This window comes from Sorex araneus, chromosome 6 (genome assembly GCF_027595985.1).
Source record: "Sorex araneus isolate mSorAra2 chromosome 6, mSorAra2.pri, whole genome shotgun sequence".
NCBI classification, from domain to species: domain Eukaryota; kingdom Metazoa; phylum Chordata; class Mammalia; order Eulipotyphla; family Soricidae; genus Sorex; species Sorex araneus.
Genome location: NC_073307.1, coordinates 47,729,980 through 47,746,951, shown reverse-complemented (window position 1 = coordinate 47,746,951; position 16,972 = coordinate 47,729,980). Strand labels below are relative to the sequence as shown.

At 57.8% G+C, this 16,972-nt stretch overlaps 1 protein-coding gene across 3 annotated transcripts in view; it reads left to right on the top strand.

Moving 5' to 3' along the window:
• CAMK2A (calcium/calmodulin dependent protein kinase II alpha) overlaps window positions 1-16,972 on the top strand; it is a 56,831-nt gene that overhangs the window by 13,942 nt on the left and 25,917 nt on the right. For all 3 annotated transcript variants that reach the window (XM_055141500.1, XM_055141501.1, XM_004620609.2), the window contains exons 2-7: window positions 1,356-1,450; window positions 8,496-8,555; window positions 13,319-13,373; window positions 14,243-14,308; window positions 14,401-14,473; window positions 16,337-16,439. In XM_055141500.1, coding sequence (XP_054997475.1) covers window positions 1,356-1,450; window positions 8,496-8,555; window positions 13,319-13,373; window positions 14,243-14,308; window positions 14,401-14,473; window positions 16,337-16,439 — 452 coding nt within the window. The remainder of the gene's footprint in view (window positions 1-1,355; window positions 1,451-8,495; window positions 8,556-13,318; window positions 13,374-14,242; window positions 14,309-14,400; window positions 14,474-16,336; window positions 16,440-16,972) is intronic.

The window sequence follows — 16,972 nt, the reverse complement described above, 5'->3', positions numbered from 1 at the left end:
CACAGAATGATCCTCACTTCCGCCTGATGGTAGGAAACCAAACGGTCCGGAAACAGCCATCCTCCACATGGTAACAATCAAGCCCCCTCTGTGCCCGCCACTCTTGCTCTGAATTCTCCCAACCACAAAGACTGTGAGGCTGCTAGAACCCCCGCCGCCTCGGAAGGTAGAACACTGGACTCCACCTTGGCCTTCACCCAGGGATCTCAGATCAAATCAGTTTCAGGTTCCACTCCTGCTGCCAGCGAAGAAAGGACAGTTTGGTGGCACATTTGGTGGCTGATCACAGCGCACAAAAGCTGCACCCCGCCCCCCGCAGTGGTAGAGTGAGTTGGGACCAGCTCTGCCATGGATCGTCTCCTGTTATCTCTCAAAATGACCAAACAACGTCTATGTTTTGACCAAATAACACCTGCTCTAGAAGTTTATCCTTGGACACTTGTCTGTTTGGGAAATGTGTTTCCCGTGACACATGTAAGAAAGCACTCTCAGTCACTGTCACTGTCACTGTCATCCCATTGCTCATCGATTTGCTCGAGCAGGCACCAGTAACGTCTCCATTGTGAGACTTGGTGCTACTGTTTTTGGCATATCGAATATGCCATGGGGAGCTTGCCAGGCTCTGCAGTGCAGGCGAGATACTCTCAGTAGCTTGCCGGGCTCTCCAAGAGGGGCGGAGGAATTGAACCCGGGTCGGCCACGTGCAAGGCAAACACCCTGCTATCGCTCCAGCACTCTCAGTACTATTTATAAAAGCGAACAGTTGCTGGTACCCTCAGGGCTCACAATAGGGCCAGTCATGAATACCATCTAATGAGGAACTCTTGACGTCGTGGTAGGAAGGCGGGCCTCCATAACACGCAGCGGTAGGGGGGCCGTGGGACTGTATGCAAGGGGCAGTCACCTCTGTGTGACGTGAATCCATGGAAGGAGAGTCTGGGGGCTGGGGACGTGGCTCTCTATGGGGGGCAGATCTCAGAGCTGGGGCAGCAGGGGTGGGAAGGGCCCTTTTCACTGCCTATGCTTTTACATCGCTCAGACTTTGAACCATGCCCACGTGAGGTCTGGCCCAGGGAATAAGACACAGACCCCGAAGAGCTCCTGTCTGGGACTCTAGCACTGTCCCACTGGGGGCTGTAGAGATGGGCAGTGGGCGCAGGACGCCTCCTCTCATGCAGACAGGCTCCCCGTCACGCCCCCTGGAGGTTTTCTGGGGCTCGTTGGTGCTGCTGTCCTGACGGGTAGCAGCAGGCTGGTGTGGGCTGCAGCTGTGCAGGCCCATGTCTGGGGGAGGCAGCCCTGGACACCCCCCCCCCCCGACCCCGGCCTCACTGTCTCTGCTCTCGCCCTCCCAGGGGAGCCTTCTCGGTGGTGCGGCGCTGCGTGAAGGTACTGGCCGGCCAGGAGTATGCTGCCAAGATCATCAACACCAAGAAGCTGTCAGCCCGAGGTGGGTGGCAGGACCCGCTTTCCTTCACCCTCCCACCGTGGGGGCTGGCACCAGGGTGGGTCTGTGGCTGCAGAGGTGGGCTCTCCCTCCTGGGGCACCGGGAGGGCAGACTCCTCCGACTTCCTTCCTCTGGGCATCGGTGCCCAAGATGGGAATGGTGGGCGCTCTGCCCTGCCCAGCTCTGCTGCCCCGGCCCCTCACCTAGCAACCCTCCAGGAGCCACCTCAACCCTTTGAGAGACTTTGAGTGTGGGGGCCGCCCCTTTCTCAGTCCCTCACTACCGCTTGTTTCCCGGGCGGTATCCCCTAAGCCTGGGCTTCTGCCCTTCAGCGTGTGCTCTTTACAGACTCCCCGCCGCCCTGCCTGCCTCCGAGCTCCCGGGAGGTGGGGTCGGGTCTCTGGTGTTAGGTGCCAGCACCAGGGACAGCGCCCCGTACTTTGCAGTGTCCAGGACGCTACGCCAGTAGCACCAGCTCCCGGTCCCTAAACACCCCCTAGGACAGTGGCTCCCCAAGTCTATCCTCTCCCCGCCCCGACGGAATCCCTAGGAGACCTGTAACATACCCCGAGAGTCTGAACCCAACCCGACGCTCATAACTTGCGCTGAGACCGGAGTTTCCCGAAGACCCGCAGCCCCATCTTACTCAGAAACAGCCCCGGCCAGGCAGGCTGCTGCATCGGCCACATCTCTGGGAACTTTCTAGAAGCACTGATTCTGGGTGCTCTCTGCAGCCCCCGCCATCCAGCTCTGCATCTCAGCACAAACCAGGGTGACTTGCATGGCCGAGGCCCGGGAAACCCTGGGAGCCGGGAGACTTCTTTCCTGTCCTTGGCAAGTGGTTGACGTGGGAATAGCAGTGACCACAGGCAGTGTGCTTGGGGGCGGGGGGGGGGCGGTGCCTTCAAAGTCCAGCACAGTCTGAGTGGTGGCAGCGGGGTGGGGGGCCGTGGGGAGGGGACCTGCAGACGCAGAGGAGACAGGTGGGAGGAGCTGCCATCACCCAGGTGTCTGCCTGGCAGGGCTCAGCTGGTTTGGGCTGGGGCCCAGCAGGTGTGGGATTCACACAGCTGACACCGTGTAGTCACACTGGCTTGCACGGGCATCCCAGCAGGCCCTCTGCTGGCCCCTGTGTCGCGGCCTTTCATCTGGCGCAGTGAGGCAGGGCAAATCATTACCAGTGCCCTGCAGGGCACTGTGTCCTGTAGGGTGGAGAACTTGGTATAGGAAAGAAGCGGGGTGGGGAGTGGGTGGGTGAGGGCGGGCCAGGAGTAATCCATGGAAGGCAGAGCCGGGACCAGCAACTTGAATAATCTGGAGGTCTCCAGGCTCACACTGCATGGGCAGTCTTGCCGCTGCTGTGTGACCAAGGGCAGTTCAGAGCCCTCTCTGGACTTTGTGGCTCTTGGGCTGGAGCTGCCCAAACTCACGAGAGCCAGGATGGGGCTGATGGGGTGAGCTTGCACAGGCCACAAGGCTGGCAGAGCCACTGTCCTCCCCGGTGCAGGGAGCTGGTATCATATGGGCAGCGCTGGTGACTAAGCACATCTGTGGCAGCACGGGCCCCGGGGGCTGCCGTAGACCCCTCTTATGATTTGCTGAGCATCTGGGCTCCTGGACGCCAGGTGGCCTGGTTGTAGGAGAAGGAGGTGGAAGGGGTGGTGGGTTAGCAGGGAGCCTTCCCCGGGCAGCCAGCTGCCCCGCGGGAGGAACCAGCTCAGCTCCACGGTTCCCCGCCTGCCTCTGGGAGTCTGGGTGGCAGTGTCTGAGGCTGAGTGTTCTTCAGCACAGCCCGGTTTCTCCGGCTGCGCGAGGGGAGACGGGGGCCTCGCGGCGTTGCTCACCGGGACATCCATCCGCCCTTCCCAGAAACCCTGCCCGGCCTCTCCAGCGAGCACTTCCCACACCCGGGAGAGGTGCTTTTTCATATGTGTTTTTAAAACTAGTCTTTTATTTAAACTAGTCTTTTAAATAAAATGTTCATGTAGAAATAATTCAAAGAAACGATAAAGACATAAAATGAAAAGCAAAAGCGTCAGCTGCTCTGGTCTTTGCCAAATCCCCTTAGTCGCCTTTTGGAAAATGCAGCTGAGCTGGGTAGTGAGCACAGGAGGCTGAGCACTGCGCGGCATGCAGGAGACCCGGGTCCTATCCTGGCACCACGGGGTCCTTGGGGCACGGCTGGGAGCAACATTTGAAGCCAGACCAGGAATAGCCCCTCAGCATTGCCAGAGGCCCCAAGCCCAAATTGTAATCAACAAAAATGAGCAATCGGGGTCAGAGAGATAGTACAGGAAGTAAGGAAACTTTGCGGCAATCCTGGTTCTGATCCATGGTACCACATGTGTCCCCCAAGCACAGCCAGGAGTGAAGCCGAGCACTGTCAGGTGTGACCCCAACAAAATTAAACAAAACTGAATGAAATTAGATTTTTAAAAATGCAGAGCCAGGGTGATGGCATTGGTGTGATAGTCCTGGCCTTGCATGGAGCTGTCTTTGCATTCAACCCCGGGTACTCTACATGATCCCCTGAGCCTCACTAAAAGTGATCCCTGAGCACAGAGCCAAGAGCAACCCCTGAGCACTGCTATGTGTGTCCTAAAAAACTAAATGAATGAGAAAATGTACAAAGTGCAATTTTTTTTTCTTTTTGGGTCATACCCAGCAATGCTCAGGGGTTACTTCTAGCTTTGCACTCAGGAATTACTCCTGGCGGTGCTTGGGGGACCATATGGGATGCTGGGGATTGAACCCGGGTCGGCCGTGTGCAAGGCAAACGCCCTACCCCTTGTACTATGTACTATCACTCCAGCCTCTTTCACCCTTTTCCTAAATGAGAGAGTGTACCCAATCTTCACCTGTCAGTCACAGGGTACCAGGGGTTATGTGTAATTTAGACACTATACAAAGTCTCCGGAAGACACACAGGTTATGTGCAAATACTTGACCATTCTATGGAAGGAATCTGAGCATCCGAGGCCTTGGGCATCTTTCGAGGGCTGGAACCCATCCCCGGGACCAAGGGATGACTGTACATGGGAATTCACTGAGATGTTTTTTAGACCACACCCTGTGGTGCTCAAGGCTGACTCCTGGCTCTGTGCTCAGAGATCACTCCTGGCAGACTCGAGAGATCATATGGGATGCCGGAGATTGAACCTGGGCAAGATGTGTGCAAGACAAATGCTCTACCTGTGTACTATAACTCTGGCCCCTTGCTGAGACTTTCATGCCAATGAGTGACCAGAGCTCATTCATCTTCTAGTAAGGGATTCTTGGTCAACAGATGGGAGAATCCTGGAGTGATGCTCAGGGTTCTAATAAGGATTCACCCAGCTCAATGAGCTGTTTTGGATGAGGAAATGGGTCCTTTACCACTTCGGCTCAGTTTCCCCATATATGCCACAGAGCAGGACCTCAGAAATGAAGAGAAACACGTCGCTGAACATCACAAGATCCCCCACTTTAGAAAATAAAAACGTTGTTCAGGTAGCCGGAGAGAGATAGTACAGCAGGTAGGGCACTTGCCTTGCACACTGCCGACCCAGGTTTGATTCCAAGTACCCCATACAGTACCCTGAGCACTGCCAGAAATGATCCTTGAGTGCATAAGCTCCAAACACCATAACCTGTGCACCTTCCCCTCCAAAACAAAAAACAAATCAAAGTGAAAACATTTCAGAGTTGTGAAAATGATTGCGCATTGTGTATACATGTAGATATTTCTAGTCCACAAATTGATGCTTTTAGGGAGGGGAAGTTGCAATGCAGGGTAATTGTACTGTGCACAAGATGATTACAAGATTGATAGGAACAATTAGTTCCCGAGCTTTCCTGCAGGGAGGCCTGATAATCAGACCCAAGTCAGAGAGCAAAGCCCACATCCGTCCGACCTTCAGTCCTGGGGTGTCCCTGAGAGACAGCCCCACATGGGATCAGATGGGATCAGGGCCTAGCGGGCAGCTGGGTCACGGGGCACCGCCCCGCTCTGCAAGGCTGACCCGATAGATTTTTGGTTCTGCTGAAGAGCGAAGTGGGGGACGGGTGCTGCCGTCTGGACGGGGGTCCCCTCCTTTGCAGGGGCAGCTGACCCCCTCCCCCAACCCTGGAGGATGTGGGAGGAGATGGGAGAGCAGTGGGGAGCAGGGGCCCCTCCCATCCTGGGCTCCCTTCCCCGCCCACAGCCTGCAGCCCGCCGCCTCCCCCCCCCCTTGGGAAGATGGGCTCCATTTGCTCTGCTGATGGCAGGACCTTGTCTGGGTATTGATCTTGGCCTGTGCAGTCCTGGGAGCAGGTTCCAGCAGTTCTAGAGGGGGAAAGGGTGGTGGAGGGGCCGGCTGCTGCCCCAGGGGCCTGGGCCAGGCCTTTCTCCCTTGTCCTCACTCTTCCTACCCCCTGCCCTGGGGGGACTGTGCTGAGTGTGTGTGGGCGTGGGTGGGAGGGGGATTCTCCCCCCTCCCCTCAGGCCATTACAGGGCCATGGAGATGCTCACCTGAGCACTGGGGCCATGGGGAGATGAACCTGGACTGAGGGAGCAGACAGGCCTGCACTAATCTTTCCAGCTGCTTCCTCCTCTGATGCCCCCCACCCCAGAGGTCCCCTGGAGGGCCTGAGTGTGCCCTACCTAGAGCCTGTAGCACAGGAAATTAGCTATATTTCATAGTGCTTGGGGGTGTTTTTTTCAGCCATTATCTACTAAGTTGTGAGAGATAAACCAAAAAGTGAATTTTATTATTTACTAATTAGGAGACACGTTCAGTGCCAGCCCTGCCAGCCCTGGGGCCTGGCGCTTGGCCGTCTGTGACAGTACCCCGCCCAGGGCCCTGGGCTGCTGGCAAGACAGAAGCCACTGTCACCTGGGTGACTTCCAGGCAGCCTGGGGCAGGTGACAGAGAGGACCCTGGCAGGCCTCGCCCCCAAGAGCCAGTGAGGAGACCTGAAGGTGTGGACAGTGGCCACCGACTCTGGGGAGCCTGTCTGGGTCCCCTCCCCAGTAGCTCTCCCTAGCCCTTGAGTCCTCTCAAGAGGGATTTCTGGGGGCTGGAGTGATAGCACAGCGGGTAGGGCGTTTGCCTTCTACTGGCCGACCCAGGTTTGATTCCCAGCATCCCTGAGCACTGCTAGGAGTAATTCCTGAGTGCATGAGTCAGGAGTAACCCCTGTGCATCGCTGGGTGTGACCCAAAAAGAAAAAAAAAAAGACTGATTTTTCTGTAGCCTCAGAGCATGGTGACGTCACGAGAAAGAGTCTTTCATCCAAGCAGCCCTTTTGAAGTAGGTGGCCCCACGGTGGCTTATGTGAGGCGGGAAGGAGAGAGACGGTCCCTTTCTCCCAATCTGCCTCTGCCACCCCGAGGCCAGCTGGGAAGGCCAGGCTGACAGAGTCTGCGATGAGCCCCTGCATGGCACACACAGGCCAGAGCCCCCCCGCGATCCCCCTTCCCCCCACAGCCCCACCAGGGGTCATCAAGCCACACCTGGCGTCCACTTGGCCTTCTGGGCACAGGGGTTGATCCCTGACACCCGATTTCTCAGGGAGCCACGGACTCAGGCTGGAGCGAGGAATTGGTCTTTGCAGGAAAGTCAGTCCTAGGCCTTCTGCAGGGTTACCAGGTTCCTGTCTCGCCTTGTAGAAAAGAATTTCAGGAGTAGACGAGCAGTGAAGTAAAACTGGTTTTATTTGGAGGGTTTTTTAGGAAGGGGAGGAGAGAGAGAAGGAGAAAGAGAGAGTGATGCGCTCAAGAGAGAACACAGGCTTCTCCAGAGGTGGAGAGAGGCCTACACACACCCCAGCATTAGGCATGAAAGCATACACAGCTCAAGAGGGGAGATGCGGGCCACACATGTGCTTGGGCGACACATGTGTTCCAGCTACGTGGGCCCAAGCAGCACGTGGGCTCGGGCAGCATATGCGCACCCTTCCTTTGCTCAAGGTGGCTTTTATAGGCTTCTCCAAGCCGCCTGCCCACTTGGGACTTCCTAGCCAGGAAAGACTCTGTTGCTAGGGTGGTTGCCCAGGGGGTAGGGTTGGGAGTGGCCCATGATCCTCTTTGAGAAACTCCTTTTCTTGACCATTGTTCCTGCTGGATCTTCACTCGAAGGATGGGTCCAGCCTTCACTGGTGTAGGCTAGCTGAGGGTTAATCGGATTAAAGGAAGGAATTGAGGGTTCTTGAATTGAGGTTCCTTTCAGACCCTCTTTTTTTTTCTTTTTGGGTCACACCCAGCATTGCTCAGGGGTTACTCCTGGCTCTGCACTCAGGAATTACTCCTGGTGGTGCTCGGGGGACCATATGGGATGCCGGGGATTGAACACAGGTCAGCCGCGTGCAAGGCAAACGCCTACCTACCTACCTGCTGTGCTATATCACTCCTGCCCCCTTTCAGGCCCTTTCTGTTGGGAGGGGTCCAGCCTCCTCAGGGTCTGCTGCTGAGAAGAAGGTCTTACCAGGTCTTGCTTTCTGTATCCACAAGACGGGTCAGCCTTAGAACTAGCGGCTTTATTACTTTCCAGAAATTTCATTGCCATGATGGTGGTGGTGGTAGTGGAGCCTTCCCTAACCTCCCTGCCCACATCACTTCAAGGCGTCTTTTCTTGAGCACCTACTGTGCCCAGACCTTTGGGGAGCAGCGGGGGATATAGAGCAGAGAATGTGGATCCCCAGGACACAGAAAGGACCGTGCTGGGGTCCTGAGAGCGGGGAGGAGACCCTCTGCTGGCCTGGCAGTCCTGGCAGGTGCCCTGAGAGTGGCATCGGGCAGCTGGGTCCCGAGTGCTGGGTCCATGTCCCAAAAGCGGGGAGGCAGTGGGCTGTGCACCCGTGGCTGGAGGGGCCGGGTGCAGAGTGGGGCTGGCCGGGGAGGGGCCAAGTGGGCGCTCAGGGCTGTGAGGCCGTTGGAGCCTCCACACCCAGGCTTCTCCTGTCCCGTGGCCCCCTGCGGGCCGGAAGGTGAGTGCTCCTGGGGCCCGGGCGGGGGAGGGCAGGGGGCAGGGGGGCGGCTCTTTCACCAGTGGGGCGGGGGGCTCATCGGGGCACCTGTATTTCAGATCATCAAAAGCTGGAGCGTGAGGCCCGCATCTGCCGCCTGCTGAAGCACCCCAATATCGGTGAGTCCTGGGGTGCTCGTGGTATGTGGGCCATGGGCTTGTTCACTGGGGGTCCGGGCTCAGCTGCTCCCTGGGAAAGGGGTCAGGCACAGGCCAGCAGCAGGCCCCCGGGGCAGCTCCCTGGCACCACACCACTTGGGTGTGACCCCTATAAGAATGACAGGAGAGGAGTGTCTCGGTGGCTGGGCGGGGAGGGAGGTGAAGAGCAAAGCTGCCTCAAGCTGGGAGGGACAAAAATAGGGTATCCCACTCCTCCCCACCTCCCCGCTTAGTCAGCATGGAAAAGAGGCCTCCCTGAGGCCAGAAACAACACTCACCACCCAGTCCCTCTTCTCCTATCCCAAAGGGTAGATTTTAGGTTTCATTGTCGGGGAATGGCTGTGTGACCTTGGGTCGGTGCACTACCCTCTCTGAGACACTCTTCCGCCAACCACCCAATGTCAACATCGTGTCGAGCCGTAAGTTCAGATTCAGGGGCCGGGCTGTGGTGGAGGTCTCTGAAGAAGCTCCAGCCCCACACCCAGGCCCAGGCTGCCGACCCGCAGACCATACTCGGAGGGGAGCGAGAGCTAAGATTGCAAGCCCTCGCCCTTGGGAGAAAGCATCCTTTCCCGTGCAGGGCCCCGAGGGTTAACTCCCTGCTGGAGAGAAGCTTCTCCATCTGCTATTTATACCCGGAGCACCTCCCCTCCCCGCTTGCCTGGGAAGAGCTGCCGACACAGACTCAAGAGCGGGGCAGCCTGACGGGGCGCTGGCCGCAGGACTCGGGCCGTTCCTGCTCCCGGTCTCCAGCTCTCCCACTCTCTGACGGGGGCGGGCAGAGGTCTCCCACTCTAACCCCCCTGGTTCTCATAGAGGCGTCAGCAGTGTGGGAGGAGACGTGTGTCTGTGTGAGCATATGTGTGTGTGTCTGTGTGCACGTGTGTGTGCACGTGCACGTGTGTGTGTGTGTGTGTGTGTGTGTGTGTGCGTGCGTGGCTGCATGTGTGCGTTGTCCAGTTTCATCTGTCTGCAGTCAGTATTGCCTTCTGGCTTGCTCCTCCCTCTCTTATTCCCAATTACATTGGGGGAGGGATAGTTAATCAAGGGTTCTGGGGCTCATAAGGCCGTATCTCAAATCCTGGGCTTGCTGTTCGATTCTGGGTGACACTGGACGTGTGAAGGTCTCTCTGAGAGAGTGGAAAGGGTCCCTCCTTGTAGGATTGATGAGACAGTACAATGCCTGTGCCCAGGTGTGTGCTTGACTGTCACGATGCTGCCCACTTACCCCCCACCTGTACTTCCCGAGAGAATGTCTGACCTGAAGACACGCTCTTGCCGAAGCCGTGATTATCCTTCCTGCAGACGGTCGAGATTTGGAGTCATTAGCTTTGACACTACATAGAACATCCAATATTACGTTGCTAGTGGTTAAGATGGGCGCAGAGCTTTGCAGGAATACACTCCAGCTCTGATGTTTACTAGAGTTTGAGTCGAGGCAGGCTGTGAATCTCTCTGAGCTCCAATCCCTTCCTCGATGAAACTGAAGCCATCCGGTAATTATCTCTGAGAACAGTTTCGAGGGTTCGAAGAGATAATGCAGGGAAAGCACTTAGCACATGGCTGGCGAGTGGCCAAGTGTCAGGAAGGAGAGTTCTCATCTCCACGGCATTATTTGCTCCTTCCTTCCTTTTTCCTGGCCCCACATGTGCCAAGGACTCTGCTAGGTGCCGGGGATGGGTGTTGGGGCAGATCTAAATACAAAAGAAGAGGAAGTTGTTACCAGACTGGAGGGGTCCAGGAGGGTCTGCCCTCCTGAGGATGGTCTGTGCATCTCATCTTCAAGCTTCTTATGATCTGTCCGGGACATGCAGTGAGCGTGGCCCAGAGAGGTGAGTCGGTGCTAGGAACGGCTAATTCAGAGCACTTGGCCAATCCCGCCCAGGTGCCCAGCAGTGCTGCCACTCTCCGACCCCAGAGGGCAAGGTCAGGAGGGTCCTGGCTCAGCACAGGTTGGTCCACCCATGCCACGCGCAAAGGGGATGCCTCTGAGAGCATGCCCCGGAGAGGCTGGCAACCTGCTCTCCACGTGGCTCCCACCTGCCGCTGGATAGACCCTCATAGACTGACCATGGAACTCTGAGGTCACACATACCTTAGGGTCACTGGCTTTATTTGCTATGGAGATAAGGAGAAGGCAAAGTGATCTTTGCACAGTTCCTGGAGAGACTGTCTAATAGAAGCAGGTGGTCTGGGGGTGCAGGCTGGGGAGAGAGCACAGGGGGTCAGGCTCTTATTTGAGAAGTGTTTCCCAAAACATCCGTGTCTCAAGCAGCGGCTGTAATCCTGTGGCCTCTGTCCCCTCTCCAGAATCCTCCACCTCCCCCAGGTTTCTCCAAAGCAGAGCCTGAGGCCGGGGATTCCCACCCCGCTTGTGCTCTTGGCCGAGGCCGTCAGGAACAGGGCGTGGCAGCATCCGAAGTCAGGTCACACCTAGCTCTCACCTGACCTCAAATGTGGCTGTTTCTCCTTCCAGCCAGTAGATTGTTCTTCGCACGTGCCTGCCCCTCCTTGTGTGGGGGGCAGGTATTGACAGGGGGCCGCAGGCACCCCACTCTCCCGAAAAGGGCTGTGTGTGAGTGTGGTGCCCCCCAGCATTTGCACAGTCCTTCGGGATGGAGGTGGGACATTCCATGGCCGCTGGAGTCTGGCTGTTCCCCAGTTAAACACGCACATGGGGTTTCTCACTTTTTTGTTGTTGTTTGGGGGGGGGGGTACAATAGTGCTCAGGAGTCATTCCTTGAGGTGTTTGGGAAACCATGTGATTCTGGGAAATCAAACTTAGGTGTCTGCCTGGGAAGCAGACACCTCTGCAAAGCCTTCCTATGCAAAGGCCCGATGCATATGGAGTTTAAAAATTAAGACATACTTTTTTTTCTTTTTGGGTCACATCCGGCAATGCACAGGGGCTACTCCTGGCGGTGCTCAGAGGACCATATGGGATGCTGGGAATTGAACTCGGGTCGGCCGCGTGTAAGGCAAATGCCCTACCCGCTGTGCTATTGCTCCAGCCCCAAGACATATTTTTAAAATTTGAAAATATTTAAAAATTGAATATTTTAAAATTTAAATATTTAAAAAATATTTTAAAAATATTTGAATATTTTAAAATTTTGCTCGAGCAAATCGAAGATCAATGGGATGACAAGTGATACAAATGATTTTTTAAATATTAAAATATGGTGGAGGGATGGACAGAAAGAGAGCCAAACAGATAGGGGCAAATATTAGTGGTAGAATCAATTCTATTAGATGGGCATATGCAGGCCCGCCTGATTGTATGTTTGAACATTTTTATAAGATAGAGACAAAAAAAAATTAGAGCAAGATTATTTAATAGACACTCTCGGGAAGCTTGTATATAGTTTTACTTCAACATAGGCAAAAATCTTTTCATCCTTATTTATAGATATATATCAACATCAAAAATTTAAGATCTTTAAAAATTGGGGCTAGAGAGATAGTGCAGCCCATGAGGCACTTTTATCCTCGGCACCTCATCGGGTCCCCCCAGCCCTGCCAGGAGCGACTCCCCGGCACAGAGCCAGGAGTCAGGCCTGAGCACCGCCGGGCGTGGCCCAAAAAGGAAACAAAGCACAAAAAGAACGTTAAAGATGGTTTGATTCTGTGTCCCATTTGTCTTCCAACTCTGGTCCCGAACGCAGCCACTTACATGCCCACTTCTTTGAAATGTCTGCTCAGGAGTGAGGATCACAAGTGATTTAGGGGCTCAGTTGAATCAGAAATAGATGTGCAAGGTCAGAATGCAGACAGCATTAGGGTTTGTGCTGAAAAGTCAACCTGCCCCATAATCAATCCCCTCCCAAAGGCACCCCAATGTCGCGGCGCCGTACTGCCCGGTGACTCATCCTGTCCTGCACGAGCTCACAAACAGCCTTCCCAAACTTCACTGTGGGGCCAGAATGACAGTCCAGCAGGGAGGGCATTTGCCTTGCACACGACGGACTTGAGTTCCATCTCCAGCATCCCGTAGGGTCCTCCAAGCAATGGCGGGAGTGATTCCAGAGCACAGAAATAGGACTGAGCCCTGAGCACTGCCGGACATCCACCTCCCATCCCCCCGAAAGCACTGTGCATTATGTTTTGCCCTTGGCTTTTTTTTTTCTTGCCAAACACAATTTAGAGATGATTGCAGTTGTGGACACACAGCAGCTGCGGTATTTTAGCAGCTGTGTCTCTCCCACTGGGCAGCCTCATCATTCTCAGTGCTCGCCAAAGGCTCCAGGGACACTTTAGGAGGCGGAGCCAGGAGGATGCACACCTGTCCTTGGGCACTGACCGTCCGTGCAAGGCTTCGAGGTCGGCAGCAGCTCAGGGCTGGGTCAGGCAGCCCCGGGAGCCGTTTCTCAGTATGCAGGACTCGGGGGCAGCTCTCTGCCTATCTTCCCCGCTCTATTAAGTTCTCCACACTGGCGACGTATGAGCCCCAATATGTGGGACACCAGTAGTCTGTGACACTGTCCCCACACTGACCCCAGAAAAGGTGGCCACCGCCCAAAGTCACACAGCCAGCAGGTGGCCGAGGCACAAACTGGCATCCTGTGATGCCAACTGGTCCCTCTGAGGGGGGAGGGAGGGGCACGGCGTCCACACGGGGGTGTCAACGGAAGCGCAGGCTTCTGGGGTGCTGCATGGCCTTTGCCACAGAGGGTGAGGAGGGGCGGGGAGGCAGGGGTGCTGTAACGGCTGCTCCGCTCCCACAGTCCGGCTTCATGACAGTATCTCCGAGGAAGGACACCACTACCTGATCTTCGACCTGTGAGTCTGCCCTCACCCCACTATGCAGTGCAGGGGCGACCCCGGCGGGAGGGTCTTCAGTGCCCCACTAGGATGCAGCTCCCCGAGGTGGGGACCTGCCATCCTGACCCACCCACCGCGCTCATCTCAACTTGGCCTTTGTCCGCCACCATGACCCTGACTCTAGTGGTCGTAGGAAGTTCCCTTCTGGAGGGGCCAGAGCAATAGTCCAGTGAGGAAGGCGCTTGCTGGCATGTGGCTGACTCGGGTTCGATCCCTGGCATCCCATAGCCCCCCCAGCCCCCCAAAGCCCACCAGGAGTGATTCCTGAGTGCAGAGCCAGGAGTAAGCCCTGAGCATCACAGAGTGTGGCCCCTAAACAAAACCAAAATGAAATTTTTCTTGTGGAATAAATTCAGAGTTGGCTAAGCCAGTGGCTGAAAGGAAAATAGTCCTGAGCCGACTGGCCCCGGTGGGCTGGGATCGGCAGAGCCCCTGGCGAGGACGCATCTCACCGGCGAGAGCAGCCCTAGAGATGTTGGTGGCAGGGAGGGGCCACACGGGAAATCTGCTGAGTCTATGAAGTCCCTTCAGCCGCATCTCCCATCCCCACCCCGAGGGGGCCAGGCGCCCGACAAATCCCTGAGCACCTCCCAAACCCCCACCATCCTAACTCTGGCCTGAGACCCCGGGGAGAGAAGGGCAGAGGTGGGGGAGGCACCGTGGAGGGGGTGGAAGTTGAGGGGAGTGTAGCCATGGGCTGTCCCTCCCTTTGAGGCTGTCTCTGAGGTCCCTGGGTCATTGGTCTTAGAGACTGCTTCCGGGTGCAGGGGCTGGGGGGGGAGGGGGGAAGGGCGCTTGTGGAGACCAACTCCCTTCCTGTCCCCCAGGGTCACCGGCGGGGAGCTGTTTGAGGACATTGTGGCCCGGGAGTATTACAGTGAGGCTGATGCCAGGTGAGGCCAGCGGGGCCTGGCAGTGAGGGGGGGGCGGGGCCCTCCCCAGGGGAGGGGACCCCAGCGCCAATGCTTGCTTCCTCCCCCTGCAGCCACTGTATCCAGCAGATCCTGGAGGCCGTGCTGCACTGCCACCAGATGGGGGTGGTCCACCGGGACCTGAAGGTCAGTGGCACCCCTAGGCCTCGCGGGGCCGGGCTGGCACAGGTCACCACCACCCCGTCCCTCGCCATGTCCCTTAGACCTTCATCCACTCTTCAGATGGACCTGTTCCCCCACAGTCCCACATGTCCCGTGAGCAGGCGGCTAGCCGGGCAGCATGGACACGCCAAGGGCCGAGAGTCAGCCAGGCCACTGACAGGGAGGGGGCCTTGAAGGGGACAACAAGGTCTGGCTCACAGGCCCCGTGGTGGGCTTGTTTGGGGGTTTCTCTGCTGGTCTGGGAGGAGAAGACAGACCTTGGGACCCCACCGCTCGGGGTGGGCTTGGGGAGGCCGGCCTGGGGCGGGGCAGCTGCAGCTGCAGGGCCCAGGGCACCGGCCACTCGTGTCACAGCCTCACAGACACGGGATGCAGCGGAAGGAGCCGGGGACTGGCCCGAGCCTGCCGCTCGCGCAGCCTCTCTGCCGCCACGGCCCCGGGGGTCTGCCCTTGGAGCCCTGGGCACACAGTCACACTCCTTGGCCCCCGGGAGCTGTGTGGAGCCTCAGGCCGAGCCCAGGACCACACAGCGAGCTCCCAGGCTCTCGCAGGCCTCCAGCCGGCACCCCGGAGACGAGCGCCCACTGGGGCCTGCTTGGGGGGGTCCAGCCCCGTCCTGGGCGGGGGGGCAGTGTTCTGGGCCGGCAGTGTGTGGCTATGAGCCGAGGCAGCGTGTCCTCTGGACAGAGCCTCTCCCGGGGGGCCTGTCCCCGTTGTCTCCACAGTCCTTGCACAGGGGGGCAGGGAGGCACGCCGATGTAGGCCACGGGGAGGAGATTAATTAGCGGCACGGCCCTCAAACCAGGGCAGGACTGCCGCGAGGCGGGGACGCTGGGACGGCGGCACGGGCCGTGGGCCGGGCAAGGGCGAGAGGGGGCCTTGGGGCTGCCCAAGGAGGGGCTCAAAGGGGTGCACGGACCCCTCCCCCATCACCCGGGCCTGCTGAGGTCCCCACAAAGCATCCAGTGGGTTGTCCCGGTCACAGCAACGTCCCCACAAGGGAGCAGGCGCCTGGTTTTCCCAGGCGGAAATGGAAGCCGAGGGAAGGGAAATAATCTGGCCGCGTGGAAGGAGCGGCTGACTGGGATTTGAACCCATGTGGGCGCCCCTCTGGGTGCGTCAGGGGCTGCGCAAAGCCCTAGGAAGCAGACTTCCTGCCCCGCTCCTCCCGTTGCAGCCCAGAGGGGTCGAGGGCATAACCCTGCCACTGGGCTCTGTGGAGGGTGATGGGTCAGTCAGCGTCCAGAGGCTGACCCCCCGTGAGCCTTAGGTGACAATTACTGACATGGGCCACGTGCCCCCATGGCCTTCGGTGCCGGCAGGACGGATTAGAAAACCACGCGGATGGGGGTGACAGATAATAGCCACTCGTACAGGCACGTGGGGAAATTAGAACAGAGTGTGGTGGCACCCAGTGAGCTGGATCAGAGGCATCCATGCAACAGGGTGCAGGGTGCAGCAGGATGGAGAGAAGGGCCTGGCCCTGTGAAGGGCCCAGTGGAGGAGCAAAGGCCCGGGGGCAGGACTCTCGCCCTGCTGTGAAAATGGGGACCCAAAGGGCTGTGGGGGTGGGAAATGCAGGCCCCGCCCAGCGTGACTCCTCTCCAGGTCATCAGAGACACTCCTGCACTGCCCGCACCCTGGAGGAAGGGGAAGGCGGCAGGAGAAGTGGGGGGGGGAGGGTTAGGGGGTGGAGGGCACATTAATGGCAAGTGAGAATGGGGTTTCCTGTGCCAGGAGAGTCCTGCCACTGGGGGGCTCTGACTCTGTGAAGCTCCTCACGTCTCTCTTCTCCCCGTTTCATCTCTGTGCTCTGCTCCCGGGAAGCCGGAGAATCTGCTGCTGGCTTCCAAGCTCAAGGGCGCCGCTGTGAAGCTGGCGGACTTTGGCCTGGCCATCGAGGTGGAGGGGGAGCAGCAGGCATGGTTCGGTGAGTCGGGGTGGGGTGGGTGGGGTGGGTGGGGGGACGCAGAGACCTGGGGCCCAGGCTCGCACGTGGGTCTCCAGAGACCCTCAGTCCAAGCTGTGGCAGGTTGGCGGCGCCAGCCTGGACTCTAGGAGTGGGTTGACCCGCCGGCCTCTGTGTCCATGGGCATTGCCACCCCGCTCCCAAGAGTTGAGCAGAGGCCACCGAGGGGCCCCCTCCCCCCTGGCTCTGTGATCCTGTCAGTGAAGCACAAGCACTAAGGACCTTAGCAAAGTCCCAGGGCGAGACTCGAGTCATATTGTCCGCATCAAGTGGACAGATGTGGGCTCAGGGCATCTTCCGCGGTGGTGGACACTCGGGCCTGGTTGGCCCGTGGCAAGCTCACTCGGTAGCTTTTGAGCTCCGTGACATTTGGGAGAGTCCCTTTGCCTCGCCAAGCCTGTGTCTGCTCCTCTGCAAACGTGGGTGGTCCTTGTCTATTCCTGGGGGCAGTGAGAGGTTGAGGGGGCGCCCTGCCCAGTTAGCCTGTGCCCACA